The sequence below is a fragment of the Engystomops pustulosus genome, chromosome 2, assembly GCF_040894005.1.
Source record: "Engystomops pustulosus chromosome 2, aEngPut4.maternal, whole genome shotgun sequence".
Classification (NCBI taxonomy): Eukaryota; Metazoa; Chordata; class Amphibia; order Anura; family Leptodactylidae; genus Engystomops; species Engystomops pustulosus.
The window spans coordinates 224,819,227-224,839,017 of NC_092412.1; the positions used below are offsets into that span (position 1 = coordinate 224,819,227).

The 19,791-nt window shown below is 39.8% G+C and overlaps 1 protein-coding gene across 1 annotated transcript in view; it reads left to right on the forward strand.

Annotated features, from left to right (window-relative positions):
* Positions 1-201: 201 nt before the first annotated feature.
* The window catches only part of PIPOX (pipecolic acid and sarcosine oxidase), a 63,945-nt gene continuing 44,355 nt past the window's right edge, over positions 202-19,791 (forward strand). The window contains exons 1-2 of the mRNA XM_072138288.1: positions 202-370; positions 15,233-15,381. Of these exons, the coding sequence (XP_071994389.1) occupies positions 254-370; positions 15,233-15,381 (266 nt within the window). The 5' untranslated portion in view covers positions 202-253. The remainder of the gene's footprint in view (positions 371-15,232; positions 15,382-19,791) is intronic.

A 19,791-nucleotide genomic window follows, 5' to 3' on the forward strand; every position in this document is an offset into this window, starting at 1 on the left:
CATCACGTAAACAAATACTTCCAAAGATAATTTGTTGTAATCCTACAATGACTGAAACCCAGTGTCAGGGCTTTAAAGAACAAACAGTTGCAACTTTGTAACAAGGTCTTTAGTTCACGTAACACGTGTTGTAGCAGTAACTGGATATTTCTGCTCTGAGGAATGAGTCCATGTTCCCACCTCCTGGTGGAGCCTCGGTGGGGGCTTGTGGCCTCTTCTACTTTCTACATTCACTGTGAAGAAGCGAATAGACATGGCTGTTCCCAGCAGCTCAGTGTTTGACTGCATTGTATTAGGAGCTGGAATCCAGGGCTCCTTCACTGCTTATCACTTAGCTAAAAACCACAAGAAGACCCTACTACTGGAGCAGGTACACGAGGGGTGGGGAGGGTTGTTATAGAGCACCGAGCTGTCATTTACTCATATGTTTATGTAACAAGTAGCTCCTAGGAAGCGACAGAGAAGACACAGGATTTCTAAGGCTTTCACAAGTCTGTGAAATGGCTCATTAGAAAATCACAAGAAATTCTGTGACCCTTTTCTCAGTCCGTTTTATGTTTACTTAGGACGTTGAACTTTGGAAGATTGGCGCAATTCATCATAGTGTCCTGACTTGCCCTGGTGTATGTCTATACAGCAGGACTATGTGTTATCCTGATAATATTTATAGCACAGGCCTCCGAATCATTTATTTACTGTACAAAGTTCTTACATGTTATAAGCATCAAATTAATTGCAACTTAAATCAAGGGTTCTCACGGAAATGAATCGCCGGCTATTATTACACTGTATATCACATGCATATTCAATTAAAGTAGCATTGATGTATGTGACAATCCTATTATGGTAACAGTAGATATTCACGTGAAATCAGAGTGTAACATATTTCTCATTAAGGGTCACTATTATGTTGGCGGTATTAAAGGCGGCTTAAGGAATGTGTGGATTTTAATAATATTCTACAGGTAAATGATGAAAAAAAATCTGGGATAGAGTGTGATAAGTAGTAGATGATCACATGTTTGTTTTGTTAATAAAAAACAGTCATATACATCTGGGACGCTACATGTACAAGTGCCCTTAAAGGGGTTGTCCAACGTTTAGAAGTTATTCCCTACCATATACCAAGTTGCTTGGTTGACCTGTTAGGACTCCCAGTGATCATGAGTATAGAACCCCTGTGATCTGGGTAATGGGGATCCCATTCTCACTATTTGAAGCAGAATACCAGAAATTGTAACAAATACTACATTTATAGATGTATGCAATGCACTAATTGCATGTATATCAATGTATTTCCCCGGGTTTTGTGTTTTGGTTTATATTTGAAGAATAAGCAGGATGAGAATCCGCGCTGCTGCTCCATTCACTGACTATATTATGAGTGACAGAAGTAGCCGAGCATGATGGTTTTTCTATTTTTGGTACTACTATAAAAAAGAATGGAGCGCCAGGTGCTCTATACATTAGTGAGAACAGGTATCCCCATTCTCAGGATCACATTGGGTCCTGTTCTCATTGTGTAAGCCGTAGCCGTTTACTTTTGTTCCTTTTACAGCTGTAAATTAGCAATTGTGGTGTCCTGAAAACCTACATGTAGTGAATAGAGTCCATCCAAATACTGTCTGGTGAGCACCATGGCTCCAGTGTTTGCACCAATTTTCTGTCTGACTTTGCACTAGAAAGAACATGCAAACTGCTTACACATGTTTTTATAAAGTGTCTGCGCCAAATTGTGATGCGGCTGCACTGTGTCCGACAAGACAAGAAAAAATGTGCACCTAAAGTGCGTGTTAGTGCTTAGTCAGAGTTTCCTCCACTTTTATTGTTGATGTGCGCCACAATTCTGCAGGATGAACAAAGTGCACCAAAAAATGGTGCTCACTTCCCAAGCAGTGCAGGGTGCGCCACATTCATGAAGACTGGGCACCAGTTTTGATGAATCTGGCACCCCCTGAACACTCCACAGACAAACTGCACATAGTACAGACTGCGCCAGTTTGTGTTTCACCACACCGGTCGGCAAAAGATAAAGCAGAATCTATTCTTGCTCTGATTTGGGGCATGGCTGCACATCTTCCTATGTTCAGGGGTGGGGTGAAGAGCTCTCACCCTTCACCTCCCCTCTTGGTTTGCAGCTCACAGCACACTGGGGCTGCTACAGTGACCTAATATACAGTATAATTGCTGGCATTACTAATAATAATGATTTTATAAACATAATCTTCATTAAAAAGAATAAACCAGCACAGCTTAAATATAAAGGTGGTTGTCATAATTGTGCCCCCCAAAAAATAATTGTCAAATTTATATATAAAATACCTAAAATATATAAAATACTGTCTTACTATTCATAAATGTGGCCCAGGGTGTAGAGCTTATTGTGCTTTATCTGTCAGTTGCTTGGAGCAGAATATTGTGTTAATAAAATGTTACAACAGTGATGTTTTGTGTGGGGCAAACTGGTAATATGATCGACAACAGGAAGTCCTAGTCTACCTACTGACTGCCACGTGACTACAAAGCCACGTTAAAGGGTTTGGCCACATAATAGTGAGTTTACAAAGGTTAAAGGAGTTTTCCCATGATAGCCTGGTAAACCTTTTCCCTTGGCACTGCTTACCCCTTTCCTTTCCATAGAGAAGCGTGCGGCTGGCACCGTAGTATGGCAAAATATATTACATGTCCTATATTTTTCCATGCACAGTCACAATGCAGTAATGTGTACTCACCACACCATGACCAAAAGCCACAGGCGTCTTAAAGGGACTACTGATATCTATCGACAAATGGTGTGGGTGGATATCGTTCCCCATTACATTCATGTGCATGGGGCCTTAGTCTTCACTAACTTCCATATGCAAAAAGCTCCTTCTCATTATAAAACAGAAAAAAACTATAATATGCTGTGATGCATAGATGGAAGTCAGTGGTGATTAACTCCTTAATGACCGCCATTGTGTTTTTATAGGGGCCATTACGGGTACTTCTGATGCGCCTCCTTTTTACATCACCGCATTGGAAGGACATTGGGTCCTGCAAGTGCCTTTGTCAGGTGCTTCACAGCCCAGACCTGACACTAACACCCGGGATCAGAAAAACTCAGATACCGAGTGTTTAACCCTTTACATACCTCAGTCAAGCATTAGTGGATCGGATCCCCCTTGGATCGGACCCCCAGGTGAGCTTACTGGGGTAACCAATCCTCCCTGCTGCAGCCCCAGGCTTCAGCGTGTGCCCCGAGGCTACCAGCTCCTCTTCAGGCCAGGTTCTGCCTCCTTGCAGGACCTGCTGTAACTAGCTGACACATGCTCAGTTAATTACATTGTAACTTACAGTTACTTACAAGGGCTTGAACAAGCAATTGGATGAACCCTTGTTCAAGCCCAAGTGAGGGAAAAATTAAAAAAATGTAAAAAAAAAACCCTGTAAAAATAATTTAATAATAATAAATAAAATAAAATAAAAGTCCACTAATCTTCCCAGGTACATATAAAATCCAAATAAATGTATGTAAAACACAAAAGCACAAAAAGCGTACTTATTTGGTATCACCTTATCCGTATCAATCTGTACAAAAAATCTAAACCAATATTGAATGCCCTAGGTGAACAATGTAAAAAATAAACACGAAAAACTTCCCTTTATATAGAATTTTACAAATTTTAAATACCCTCCCAAAAAATGTTATAAAAAGTGATTAAAAAAGATATGCGCCCTAATATGATATGACTGAAAAGAGCAACTATTTCCACAAAAAATAAGCCCTCAACCAGACCTGTCAACATAAAAATACAGAAGTTATGCCCCTAAAATGTTGTCGATAGTAAAAAAAATGAGATTTTCTCCTATATTGGTTTTGCTCAGTAAAAATAAGAAAAGATAAGAAAAACTATATAAATGAAGTATCTCCGTAATCAAAGTGTACCAGAGAATAAAGATAAAATAGTGCTAAAAAAGCGAAAAAAGATAAAATAGTGCTAAAAATCCAAAATAAAATTGATGATTTTGTTTGTGTCCCCCTTGAAATAGTTAATAAAATTTCATGAATGAGATATAGACCCCAAAAATGATTAATCTATACATTGTATCTCACAACGCAAATAATAAGCCTCATACGTTCCTCAGCCTCAGCCTCATAATCAGCCTTCATTCCATGCCCAGCCGTGCGCCCAAACAGCAGTTTACCACCACATATGGGGTATCAGTAAACTCGGGAGAAATTGGCTATCACACTCGGCAGAGCATTTCATTATTTAATTCATTATAAAAAGTGTCATTTTTTGGTGTAAATTAATGTATTTTACAAAAATATTCTAAAGTTTCTAAATCGCACTTCCATTTTGTTATAACCCATGTGAAAAACTTAAATGGTTATTAGACTTAATAGAAGTTGTTTTACATATGTTTAGGGGTGTAGTTTCTATAGTGGGGTAATTTATGGGGTTTTAATATTATTTTGGCCTTTTAAAGTCACTTGAAAGCTGAGTTGTCCCTAAAAAGGTGGATTTTGGCGATTTTCATGAAAATTTGAAAACTCACACCTAAGGTTCTGTGCCTCATAACATCCTAAAAAAAATTAGAGAATGCATAAAATATCATTCCGACATAAAGCAGACATTCCAGAAATGTTATTCTTCTAGCTTTTTGTGTATTTTAACTATCTGCCTGGAAAGCAGAACATTTCAAACTTTGAAAATGAAGAATTTTTCTGAACTTTTACAAAATTTTCATTTTTTTGCAGAGCAAAATGCAAAGCTTATCACTTACACTTTACAACTAACATGAAGTACAATGTGTCACGAGAAAAAAATCTCAAAATCACCTGGATATGTTGAGGCGTTCCGAAGTTATAACCAATTATCGTTACACATGGCAGATTGTAAAAATTGAGTCTGGTCACCAAGCAAAAAAACAAGCGTTGATGATATGGGGTTAAAAGGAACCTGTCACCAGGAGACCCATTTTAGCACTCCCCCAGTCCCCACAGAGCATAGTACATACACTGCCAAAGTGTTTTTGTATAAAAAATAGGCTTTACAGAAAAAAAGATATGTTATATTGTACCTTTCATTAGCATCTGCTGTGTGACTAGGCACTCGTCCACTGGGAGCAGCTTCCCCCCACCCTTGGGAAACCACTCCTCCATGTGTTCTTTTCAAATATATGAATAACTCTCCACACTCGGGATTGGCTGTAGAGGAGCAGGGGGTGTCTCTAAGCCAAGTGATGGGTGTTTTCATATATTTGAAAAGGACACATGGAGGAGTGGTTTCCCAAGGGTGGGGGGTAAACTGCTCCTTTCCAGCCACTCCTAGTGGGCGAGTGCCTAGTCACACAGCAGATGCTAATAAAAGGTACAATATAACATATCTTTTTTTCTGTAAAACCAATTTTTAATAGAAAAACACTTTGGCAGCGTATGTACTATGCTCTGTGGGGACTGGTGGAGTGCTAAAAATGGGTCTCCTGGTGACAGGTTCCCTTTAATAATAAATAGGATGACTTCCATTTGATTTGTTTGTTCTGCTCCAATGACAGTACAAGGGAAACTCGTGTCAACCCATCCTAACATTTCAACATATGGTTAAACACCTGGGTCCAGATCAAGAGTTTTAAAAATTGATTGGTCTTTTGTAAACTACCTTCTGCTATTCTGCAATGACTTTAACATTATCCAATGACATCGGACTTGTTTGTAGACTCAGGGAACTGCGTGGAATTTACTGACCACAATCTAAATGACAGAATATGGCAGTTTTAAGACTGTGAGATTCATAATCCCATTGATGCTGCCAACTGTAATAATAGAATTACATGGTTCTTGGAAATGTCCAAGGAAGCATTTCAAGGACAAAGAGAACAAATGACTAGTGATGAGCGGACCTATTAAAATTCAGGTTCGGTCAAGTTCTGATGAATGTGAATTTTAAAATCCTGTCGAATCCTGGCACAAATCGATTGTTGACAAAGTCCCTGGCAACATTTAAACTGCTGAGGCGGTACGCCCCACCATTTTGGGGAAGGTTGTTGCTCCCGATGACATAATCTTCCCCAGAATTGTGGTGCCGCAGCCATTAAATGCGACTTTTCCAACCGCCTTTAAAGAGTTAACGCCCGCCGACGGTATAAGCACCAGTCACAGGTGTTAACTGCTTGAAGAAGTTGAGTATGAACCCGAACTTTGCGTTTCGGGCCTTCTCAAGGCTACTCATGATACTGATCCACAGTGTATGTGACATAACATATCCCCAGTTTCCATAAAACTTATGGAATTTTTAGTTAAAACGATAACTTATTTTAAAGTTTACGTGGCATCTTGCCAACTTGTGTCCTGGGTCCGCAGGGCATGTTCAGGACCTTCTTGATGACAAGCGCAAATCTCTACTGCTAAATAGTTACATAGGTTATACGGTTGAAGAAAGACACATCCATCAAGTTTAACCAAGAAAGGGATTGGATGAGGAAGGGATTTAATTCGGAATTTTTAGTTTTTGTGTTTCTGTTATTTACTCCCCTAATTCCAAAAACGATAATTTTTATATTTTTACGTTTACAGGGATGTGTTAGGGCTTGTTATCTGAGGGATGAATTGTAATTTTTACTGGTGCCATTTGATATTCCATGCAATGTACTGGAAAGCTGCACGTGCAGTGAAATAAGAAAAAAAACACAAATGTGGCGTATTCTTGTGGGCTCTGTTTTTGCCGGTTTTATTCTGTGCTCTAAATAACACTTCCTCTTTATTCTCAGGGTCGATAAGATCACACAATTAACATATATTAAATAGGTTTTATTAGGTTTAAGAGATTTTTAAAAGTTTAAATATTTTGTACAAATTTTGTGCCACATTCTGGGGCCAGTGAGCGGTCTCCATACACCCCCACAGCAATAGTACACCCTGGAGCACAGAAGGCTTAAGGGAAACAATTCTATATTATCACATTACCATCACTACTGTGACCAGCGCCTGAGGCAGGCTATTCCACAGATTGACAGTTCTCATAGTAAAAAAGCCCTGTCGTCTCTGGTGATTAAACCTTGTTTTCTCCAGACGGAGGCAGTGCCCCCTCGTCTTTTGATTAGATTTAATCTGAAACAACTTTCCACCATATTTTTTGTGTGGACCATTCATATATTTGTATAATGTAATCACATCCCCTCTTAGTCATCTCTTTTCCAGACTAAATAAATCTAGTTGTTTTAATCTTTCCTCATAACTGAGACCCTCCATACCCCTTATTATTTTTGTGGCTCTTCGTTGAACCCTCTCCAGCTCCAGAGCATCCCCTTTTATGGACCGGTGCCCAGAACTGGACAGCATATTCCAGGTGAGGCCGAACCAGTGCCTTGTATAGTGGTAATATTACATCCCTATCCTGAGAGTCCATACCACTTTTGATACATGACAAGATCTTGCTGGCATTAGAGGAAGATGATTGACATTGCATGCTGTTATTTAATTTCTGATCTACTTTTTTTTTTTAATAATAAAAAAAAAGAATTTCTGATCTACTAGTACACCCAGATCATTCTTAACAAGGGACTATCCCAGATTTACTCCCCCAAAAATATATGTTGGCTGTGGATTGTTGCCCCCAGGTGCATAACATTATATTTATCCACATTAAACCTCATTTGCCAAGTGGATGACCAAACACTCAGTTTGTCCAAGTCACCCTGCAGCCATTGAACATCCTCCATAGACTGTATCACACTACACAGTTTGGTGTCATCTGCAAAAATAGACACAGTGCTATTAATTACCTTTATATCATTAATAAATATATTAAATAGTAGTGGGCCAAGCACAGAACCCTGAGGTACACCACTCATTACTGGTGACCATTCTGAGTAGGAATCATTTGACCACAACTCTCTGGATACGATCCTTCAGCCAGTTCTCAATCCAATTGCAAATGATTCCTGCCAAACCACTAGATCTAATTTTACCCATAAAGCTTCTATGAGTGTTGACACGATGACAGAGTTGAAGGCCTTTGCAAAATCCAACAAACAATATCCACAGCCGCTCCTCCATCCAGGCATCTGCTCACCTCTTCATAGAAGCAGATCAGGTTAGTCTGACAACTTCCAACTGTGTATGTGCCACATCATGCATAGGGTTGCTAGGCAGTGAGCCGGGTACGCAACTTGCTACAGAGTTAGTGCACCTGCTGGCCTAGGAACCATGGGAACAAGCTTGCAGGGAGCCAGGTAAACTTTAAAAGAAGTTATCATATTAACTACAAAGCCCAGTATTGCTAGAAAAACATTTTAAGAATTTGCTCAACCTCACTATATCAGTCTTGATAAATGTGATGTCCTCTTTTCTTGGCTTCTTCACTTTTTAGCCTATGTGGTTTCTATTTTGTGGTCAGAGGGGCTTGTAGTGCTCCCTGAGTCACCAGGATCAAAGTAACATTATTGTACCTGCACTTTCTACTGATGCACCAATCAGAAGCTTAGTAAATACGGTTCTTCATTTTTATCTAGTAAAGATAAACTTTCTATAGAACAAACTAATAATTCAATGGTAAGAATAACAGGAGTAGTGCTTTATCTTGAATTAATCTTGAATTAAAGGGGTTTTCCCACAAAACAAGTTAACTTGCTGATAGCAGGGAGTCTCAGCAAAGAGACCACCAAAAACATTTGTCGGACCCTTTGTCACTCCCCAAGATTAATGAAGCAGATGGCCACACATGACCGATCTATATGGAGGTGACGGAGATCGCTAAGCGCTGCAAGACCCCCACGATCAACAAGTTAGACCCTACCCTGTTGCCTAACTTGTTTAGTTGGAAAACTTCTTTAAAGGGCATCTACCACTAGGATAAAGGACTGTATGCAAATGAGACTGAGGGGCTCCAGGCTCCATAGGTGTTAATGGAGCCTAGAGCCCCTTGGGCTCATTTGCATACAGTATTTCATCCTGGTGGTAGATGTCCTTTAATGTCTGTCTATTCTCAGTGAGCTTAGATGTCAAAATAGAAAAGGAGATGCAGGTCCTGAGTTTACTCAGTACCTTATTCCGGCAAACAATTTGCCAGGACCTCAGCTAAAATAAAGTTGGCAATGGGATGAGAGTCCCTAATTTATACAGATGATAAACGAACAGAGAGACAAATGGAGTTAGAATTAGAGTAGTTGGGTCAAAACCAAGATGGCGGTGAGGTACAGGATCATTAGGCAAAGAGTAATTAAATGTTTTAAATTAAATTAAAACACAATAGAGATGGTAGAACTACAAGGAGCAGTATAACCAGCACCTATACCAGTAGAAGGAGAAAAGTTACATGGACAACCACTTTTAATACCTATTACGACTCACAATGCTGCAAATACATATTTTTTTAAAACTGCTGAATAGACCAAAATGGGCACCTTCCACAGCTTCAAGTATTTTTTCAATTATTTCTGTTATTTCATGTTTTCTGAAAGTTTACTGTGGTAAAAATAATGTGCTCTGATGATATCACATCACATTATTATGAGTATCATCTGATGAAATGATCTAATTGACAAGAGTGAATTATGTTTTACTATAATCAAACACCTCGCTGCTACATTTCAAGGAAGTCCTTCAAAATGTTACTTTTTCTTTTTTTTTTTCAGTCTTTTTTTATAAGTTCCTGTGAGGAAGGGATCAGATATTTTTAGATTCCCATTTTCAAAAGATTAATTACAATAGTGCTTCAAGAGCAAAAGTGAGGAATAATTCTTCAAGTGTATTTTCATAGTTAATATAAGAAGTGTAATGGTCCTTAGCAAGCATTAGAGATTAATGTATATTCAAGCCGGCATATTTCTGAGATATATGACTTCCCTGAAATAATTCTTAGGGACCCGCTTCCTTTACCTCCTCTTCTAATGTCTTTTGGATTTGGTTTTTAAACAAAAGTGAACAAAAAGGTAAATGACTTAAATGTTCTTCAGATTAGTAACTTTTTATAGGTGACCAGCAGAATCCTGACATGATTTAGTGTACATTACTATGGGGCAGTGGCAGGAAAGCTAAAACACCAGATCGCACTTAGAGTCATATTGTAAAGAGTCATGTCATTGGCTGCCTAGGACTGTTTGGTTGTGTTTGGTTGTAATTTGGGCAGTTGGTCTCTTAAAGGGGACGGCCAACTTTAATTCATGTTTTTGTATTGTGTGTGTATGTTCGGGAGGCAGGACATTAGGTAATTTACCAATATACATCTATTGATAGTTCTGATCCTTATTGATATGTAAGAGAAACTTTTACTTCAGCCAAACTAAGCAATCGTGGGAAAGAGTCTTGGTGAGAAAGATAAATAAGAGCCACAAGATCACTGTAGCTGAGCTCCAAAGATGCAGAAGGGAGATAGTAGAAAGCTCCACAAAGTCAACTATCACTGCAGCCTCCACCAGTTGGATCTTTATGGCCGTCTGTCGACGGAAGCTTTTCTTCAGTGCAAGACATATGAAAGCCGCATACACTTCCCAAACAAACACATGACTCCCAGACTATGAGAAAGAAGATTCTCTGGTCTGATGAGAAGAAGATTGAACTTTTTGGTGTTAATTCTAAGCGGTATGTTTGGAGAAAACCGGGGACTTATCACCCGCCAAATACGATCCCAACAGTGACGCATGGTGGTGGCAGCATCATGCTATGGAGTGAGGGACAGGACAGCTTGTCACCATTGAAGGAAAGATGTATGCAGCCAAGTACAGAAATATCCTGGATGAAAGCCTCTTCCAGAGTGTTCTGGACCTCAGACAGGGTCATTGTTTTCTTGGAAGGTGAACCTTTGGCCCGAAGCACACAGCTAAAATTACAAAGCAGTGGCTTCAGAACATCTCTGTGACCTTTCCTGACCGGCCCAGCCACAGCCCGGACCTAAACCCAATTGAGCATCTCTGGAGAGAAATGAAAATGGCTTCCACCAATATTCACCATCCAACCTGAGGAAACTGGAGAGGATGTGCAAGAAAGAGGCAGAGGATACCAAAATCCAGGTGTGAGAAACTTGTTGCATCTTCCCAAGAAGACTCATGGCTGTACTAGCTCAAAAGATGCTTTTACTCAATACTGAGCAAAGGGTCTGAATACTTACGACCATGTGATATTTCAGTTTGTGTTGTTTAATAAATTAGCAAAAATATCTACATTTCTGTTTTTTTCTGTCAAGATGGGGGCAGAGTGTACATTAATGACCTAACCGAATAGCTTCACTGAAACAAAGAATGAAAAATGTAAAGGGGTCTGAATACTTTCCGTAGCCACTGTAAAGATTTCATCTTTTCTTAGACAAAACTACCAAGAATAAATATACTTGTCTGTACATATTACAATCACAACAGTCTGTGATTAGCGGGGATCAAACACCCAAACCCCAAACTGAACAGCTGTCCTATCTGTTTCTGTGTGCCAGTACCTATTCAGGGGGAAGCGGAAGGCTCTAGGCATTATAGTGGCTGTATACAAATAATACAGCACTGTGCTTCTGGTTCCATCCTCTGTACAGGTAGTGGTGCTCAAGGGCGGATGGAACAGCTGATCGGTGCAAGGTCTATTTGTTGGATCCCCACCAATGAAAAACTGACAACTTATCCTGAGGATAGGACACCAGTGTGAAATCTGTATAGGGAATCTGAAAAGAAATCACTTTGGAGTTAAAATATTTTTGCAAAAAATGTCAGTTTTTCTGCTTTTTGTTTATTCGAATTCTTGCACTCTAATGGCATGGTGAATATAAGGAAGGATTGATATTTCTCCTTAGTGTTGGAGCGCCCTGTGCTTCAAAAAACTGCATAAAAAATCTAAGTGGCACAAATGTTACCTTTTTGGTATAATGACATACTGTGTCATCTACCTCCCTCTCACTTGTACATTTCCATCTCGGTTCTCATATCCATTCCCTCCTTGATGCCTCCACAGAACATAGTACGAGGACAATAAAATGTAATATTGACAAAACCCCATTACTTTTTCTGTTTGTCGGATGCGGCTGTTGTCACTTAATATTATCCTCTGCTGCTCATTATATTCACCGGGAACATTTCACATGCAAGGTGTGTGTAATAATTTATACAGGTACCTGATATAAGAAGGGGCTCTGCTCTTTACTAGATCTATTTGTGTGCTCCGAGTTTACTTTGACACTAGTGGCAACTGTGAGCGTCATATGTTTATTATGAGCAGCAGTTTATCCTCCAAAATCTGTTTGTCCAATAGCAGCTGACCTTAGACATAATATAAATTTCCCATATATTATAGGCTACAATTTAAAGTTCTCACTACCACTCCAGAAGACATTCATGGTGCTGTACAACCCTACACCTCCTTACCCATATCCAAGACGTCTCCGGTGCTGCACAGATTCTTCGGGGTGTGCTTCCCAGATAGACTTGCCACATTCCCTCAACTATTTTTTTTTAATATATTCACCCATAATTGAAGGAAAACAGAAGGTAGAAATATGGATCAGGATAACCGAGCAAGGACGCCTTGGAAGTAGAAATAGCAACTGACAGGGAAAAATGTCAAGCTCCAGGAAACCCTGAATCTTTGTTAAAAATAATAGAAATTTATTTGAACATTTTAAAATAGATGAAACATCATCGATATACAACTCCAGACCAAATGAAAAAATTAAGCAGATCTCAGCCTAATTACTATTTGACAGAAACAAATCCCTTTATGTGTAATGGTAACCCCAACACATTTCATATCACATCCCAGCTGTTGATTGATTCATGTCACTTTACTTATACAGGCGGTCCCCTACTTATGAACACTCGACTTACATACGACCCCCAATTACAAACGGACCACTGGATATTGGTAATTTATTGTGCTTTAGTCCTAGGATACAATATACAGCTATAACAGTTATCACCGGTGTCTGTAATGAAGCTTTAGTGTTTATCCTGATTCTTATGACAACCTAACATTTTTAAAATCCAATTGTCACAGAAACCAAAAAAGTTCTGGCTGGGATTACAATGATAAAATATACAGTTCCGACTTACATACAAATTCAACTTAAGAACAAACCTACAGACCCTATCTTGTATGTAACCCAGGGACTGCCTGTACTACCATTGTACCAAACACTTTGTACTGGGACACTCATATTTCCCATTAGATTGTCTTTTGATCAGGGCCCCCCACCCACCAAGGAGTGGGATTTTTTTTTTATTTTGGTGTTGGGGTGAAATCAAAAGCACTTCAGTCAAATGCTTAGACTTATAATCAAAGAAAAATGTTTAAATACCCAGAAAATCACATGAAATAAAACAAACATTGATTTCAATCTACTATAAACTATACAAACCACATACCGTATTACTAAATCCGAAGTAACATCCACACTTTCAAAGACAAACTCAGGCAGAGGTAGGTGAAGTTAATAAAAACTACAATTTTAAAAATCCCTCACATTTTCCCATTTGCACATCAGTTTTATACCATATTTTTTTACTGATCTCTAAGCCGTATTTCCTAACTTCTGCCGTTCTCATATCCTTGGCAACTGATGTGACCCAGTTTCCGACTATCAATAGTCGAGTAACAAAGAAGGATTTACATTTCATTTGAGCTCTTGTCCACTCTGTTCCCATAGTAAAACCTAATGGTAACATGTCTACTGAAAAAGGAACTTTTAAATGAACTTAAAACTAGAAACAAAAGGTAAATCTAGATCATGTTTTTCCCCAAAAGGCTTAGATAATGCACACTGTAATGTCCCAGTACAGAGATACTACACACAGTGATGTCACAGTACAGAGATAATAAACACAGTGATGTCACAGTACAGAGATAATAAACACAGTGATGTCACAGTACAGAGATAATAAACACAGTGATGTCACAGTGCAGGGATAATACACAGTGATGTCACAGTACAGGGATAATACACACAGTGATGTCACAGTACAGAGATAATACACATAGTGATGTCTCAGTACAGAGATAATACACACAGTGATGTCACAGTACAGAGATAATACTCACAGTGATGTCACAGTGCAGGGATAATACACAGTGATGTCACAGTACAGGGATAATACACACAATGATGTCACAGTACAGGGATAATACACACAGTGATGTCACAGTACAGGGATAATACACACAGTGATGTCACAGTACAGGGATAATACATACAGTGATGTCACAGTACAGGGATAATACACACAGTGATGTCACAGTACAGGGATAATACACACAGTGATGTCACAGTACAGGGATAATACACACAGTGATGTCACAGTACAGGGATAATACACACAGTGATATCACAGTACAGGCATAATAAACACAATGATGTCACAGTACAGGGATAATACATACAGTGATGTCACAGTACAGGGATAATACACACAGTGATGTCACAGTACAGGAATATTAAACACAGTGATGTCACAGTACAGGGATAATACACACAGTGTCACATCCCAGGGATAAGGTTTGTCATGATGTAAAAGCACAGAAATAATTCAAACAAAATTTTAATCAATATCAAGGGATAATATATAGACACAACTACATAGTAAAACCGGGTAGAGTTAGGCTTCCAGCTGTAGAAGCTGCTGTACATGTTATCCTGCACTCTAGATCATGTGTAATACTAACAATGCCTTTTTGTTACTTTTTGTTTGGTTTCTAAGAATAAAAAGGTTGTTGAATATGATCCTGGACAGTACAGGTAGGGTGCACTCACTGGTCAGCGGTGAAGGACTCTCCTGTCAATCTCTAAGCTGACAATTTTTGGATAAGCATGAACATAGCACTTATCCATAATATTGCGATTTGTAACGCCTGTGTAATGTCTGTATACTGGATGCCACACTTGGAAGAAAGAAGTAGGTTGGTAAAGGGATTATTATTTTGCTTTAAATATGTATTTGACCTTGAACTTTTCTCTCCAGGGAGTTTCACATAGAAAGCAATTGATAGGAATTAGGACTGTAAGTTGTCCATTTTAATATGCTAATACTTTTTACACAGCTGTATACATGGAGATTGAAACATAATAAGATATACTCGTCAGTCATGGGACCGTCTTCAGCCGAATGTTAAATCTCTTTCGCGACGTGAAGACATCTGGTCACCAAGGATGTGCGCTACGACTATAATTAGTCAGGCGGAATGGAAAGTACAGAGAAATTTACATCACTTTACATAAAAGGAACCTGTATATTGTGCTTCTGGCAGGAATACATTTTTGTAAAAATGTCCTTTTTCTTCCAGTTCCCCCTCCCCCACTCCAGAGGCAGCTCTCATGGACAGACCAGGATAATTCGTAGAGCTTATGCCGAGGATTTTTACACCAACATGATGGAGGAGAGTTACCAACTTTGGGCTGAGTTGGAGAAGGAGTCTGGGGTCAAACTGTACAGGTGGCGTATCATAAATTACAGTGAAATGTCGTATTAATTTGTATAGTTTAGGGTCATTTCACATCTGACTAATTAGATTGGGCTGGAGTGATATGACTTTAATAAGTTTCACATCAAGAATTAAAATATGGATTCCAAGGAGCAAAATGTGTCACATGTGGTATCTTCATAACCAAGAACTAGATGGAAACAATATTGACTTGTCACAAAATTCATAAATAACATCAAAACCTGCCCTCTTTTTCCCCTTCAGAAGATGAGACCTGCAGGGCCTGCCATCAAAATACACAATCACCGCCCTGTGAGGGTTGATGATCATTTGCCATAAAATATGCTCCCAAGCCTGTCACTTCGCGACCCCTATTACACCCTGCTTGAGGCAGTACTATAGTAGCATAGTGTGTGCCTTAAAAAAATGGACAGGATGTAGAAGTCTCAGTGATGGGACCCCCACAAATCACATAAACAGGGGTCCATTGCTGGAGAGATGACCGGAGTAGGCAGTCCCGCGTGAGCCAGCTGCTCTGTTCATCCCTACGGTGTTGATGAAGATAGTTGAGCGCCGCACTCGTCTATCTCGTCAGCTCCATAGATTTGAACAAAGCAGTGGGTACATACGCAACTAGCTGCTCTGGTTAACTTGGGTGCAACGGGCCCCTGTCCACATGATCCTTGGGGTCCCAATCCGATCAGCAAGTTAGGCCCGATCCTGTAAATAAATAGGCCCTTTCCATTAAATAAGTAGTGATCAAACTGAAGTAAATTAATCCTAGTGACAAGTTTCCTAGTTCTGTAGATTGAAGTATGAAAGTGTCAGAAGATGGTGAGCACTTTGGTTGCAACATTTTAGATAATACACCTTTATGGGGCACGTTTACTTACACGGTCCTGTCGCAATCCCCGATCTGGACTGTCCAACAAGGATGAAGTCCGGCGTGATTCACCAAGATCGTGCGCCCGACATCCTGCATGTGTCGCTTCCCCGCTGAGTTCACCATTGAGCTTAGTCCGAATCAGTTGGGTTGTTTGACGGCCATGCCCCCCGACCCGACGGAAATGCGGTGTGCGTCCCTTAGTAAATGTGCCCCTATGAGTTTGGAATCTCAGTGATTGTGCTCAACCAAAGAATAAAGAGTGTCATTGTAACCTGAAAAAAAGAAGGTCAAGTGAAAAAACATAAATTCAAAAGCGCTAAACCTCACAGAAGTCTGATTTCCAGGATTGTAAGGCATCCATTGACCAGTCATAGACCTTCTCCAACAGTTGGAATGAATGGAGAGCCAAATGAAAATGAGCAATGAAATACTGCACCAAGTATTCTGACCTCCATTGTTGTAACATTTACTTTCATTCCTCCTGTCATCCAATTGTTAGAAGAAGGTTGATGATGAAACAAAAATATTCCACCTCCTGTGGATTTTTTGCTATAAATCATACCTTTTTGAGCATTAAATGAGCTGAATAAACTTTTTTTTTAATTTGCTGCTTTTAATACAGTTGTTTAAATCCTGCATAAACCTTTTAAGACCGATCATCACCCTGAAGAGTGCAAAATGCTTTCATATAGTGAATGAGAGGTGTTATTTACCGCTGTAGAGTTATATCGGAGCAGCTTTCTGTATATTCGCCCTGACCTTTTTTCAAAGGCTTTAACTGAAAAGCAACCAGAATTTATTACCCACTACATTGTAAAAAATGACTTATTATATGCAATTTGATTTTACAGATTTACAGCACACTGGGGATTATTAACCTAAGAAACTAAATGATTGAGCTCCATGTGCCAACTATGTTCATGGAGGCTTCCTGAATCTCTTTCTTAGGGATTAGATTTGGAGCAACATAGTGTGTAGGTAATAACAGGGATCGGCAAATCCCTAAACCCTATGGTCAGCCTGGGCTCATAATTATTAAAATATATTTTTTCATTTATTTAGTGCACATTATGTTATGTATTACAAAATGTGTTTTAAAGGGGTTATTCAGGTATATCAAACTTTTCATATGTGGTTGTGTGAGGCTTTAAAAATAATAAACACTATATATACTTAAATTTTAGCAGAGCTCACAGTGTAACCGTGTAAAAGTCTTTCAGCCTGTGTCTGTCATGCCTCTGCAATAGAATTCTCATGCATCTCATCATCTCTTATCTGTCTCATCTCTCTATGTGTCAGTGTGTTAGTACAATGTCAGAAGCCAGATAATCTAACCAAATTGTCACCCCACAGATCTAGTTGGATCATAATGGGGGTAATTTACTAAGGGCCCGATTCGTGTTTTCCCGACGTGTTACCCGAATATTTCCGATTTGCGCCGATTCTCCCTGAATTACCCCGGGATTTTGGCGCACGCGCATCGGCGCCGGCATGCGCGCGACGGAAATCGGGGGGCGTGGCCAAACGAAAACCCGACGGATTCGGAAAAACCGCTGCATATTTTTTTAAAAAATGTGTCGCGGAGCTTGTACTTACCTTCACTCAGCCCGGCTCGGTGTATTCCAGTGCGTTCCAAGGAACTTCAGCGCAGCAGCGCCACCTGGTGGATGTCGGAGGAACTACCTTAATAAATCCCGGCCGGACCCGAATCCAGCGCAGAGAACGCGCTGCTGGATTGTGAATGGACCGGGTAAGTAAATCTGCCCCTATGTGTCTGCTAAGAGAGGCTCCACCCACACCCTGGGATTTTGCACTGAGCAGCCTAGGGAGTGATTTACATTGTAAAGTAAAGGTTATTAAAATGATCTTTATTGCGTTAACATCACTAGGGGACTGAAATGTGAGAATTTTCTTTCAGGGAAAAACCCTTTAATTGATGTCAACAAAGAAAAAAAAAGAAGAACTTCATGGATCCCTCCCCCGCATTATGTAATTCCCAACCGGGCAAAAAAAAAGTAATTTCTGTATCATCATTACTTACGGACTAAATATGTTACTATTCCCATAATCACTTCCTAAATGGACTGAGAAAGCGAAATTGCAAGTTCGTCTTCCAAAACACCATAGATCTCCGTCTCTGTATACAAACAATTAGTACCCAGTAGTGACTGCCGGTACTGCCGTTGAATAGGAGAAGGATGTGAGTTAACTATATGCCCCTCTAGCCATATATAAAAGTTTTATACACCTAGACAACTCCCTGTAAGGGTTTATTAAAACTGTGGAAAATAAAAATTAACCTGATTGCCTTAATTTCAAGGAAAATGTGCAACTTGAGAAAAGTCTTGGAAATGGCAATGTGAAATTTCAATGATCAAACATGTTAGAATATTGGCAGAATGTTACAATACTAGAGCATGCCATATTTATTATCAAGTAACTTTTACTTTACTTGAAAAAACACAAATTACCTTAAAAAATTGTCCACCACTACGACCACTAGTGCTCAAAGTGAAAGGAAGCTTTTACCACAAGTAGATGTTGTAGCCGCAGGGTAAGTAGTATTGGAGGGTCCTGTCCAGGGGCGTAACTAGGAGAGGGAAAGGCCCCATACCAGACTTTTAAATGAGGCCCCCTAACCCCACATTCTTTAGTGTGTCAGATCCGATGACAGGGCCCCCTGACAATGCGGGCCCCATAGCAGCTGCTATGGCTGCTACCGGCGTAGTTACGCCCAGGGTACTGTCAGTATGTAGTGGATTGATATTTCCCCCTATTTTATAACTCGCATCTCACACCCCATAAAATAGCTCCACCCTGACAAAGGTGGTAACTAAGTCTGCCCCTAGCCAGAGACTACTTTTGACCTTGACCTGTATCCTGTGTGTTTCCTCACTTGACAGGATCTCATCAGGGGATTCTCTGAGTGACTCTTTCCCAGTAACCAAGGGATAGTAGAGGGAAAACAAAAAAAGAGAAAAATAATCAAACACATGGATTCTGAGCTAGCTAGATGGCCACAGTAGAGGATACCTGCTTGTCAGGTCTGTGGGTTCGAGGCTGCCTGTCCTACATCATTGGCAAAATGGAAATTTTGGATTGGCTACTAGACAAAAGGTGATAAAGGGTGGTGTAACACCAGGGACAGCCTTTTGGGTAAGAGCATACTGGTGTGCTCTTGTATCTAACTGCTCTTACATTTCAGCTGTAGTGGTATACCATACTTGCTGATTGTCTTGCTCGATACCTCGGGCTGACCAATAAAAAAGACATTCCTGGAGCCCATCATTGTACAGCTAAATGCAAATATTGCCCAACCTATTTGGAAACAGAGATTGGAAGACAGCTTACTTTCCAGCTTTTGCCTGGAACTGTTATGGTTATGGAGAACCTGTGAGTAGCATGCTGGTTACTCCTGACTGGCTCCTGTCTTACACCACCTCAGAAATACCTGTCCACAATACGACAAACCTTAGTCAGCCGTAAGATGCTGCAATGTAGTCAGGGCACTGCTTCATTATTCTAGAGAACCTAT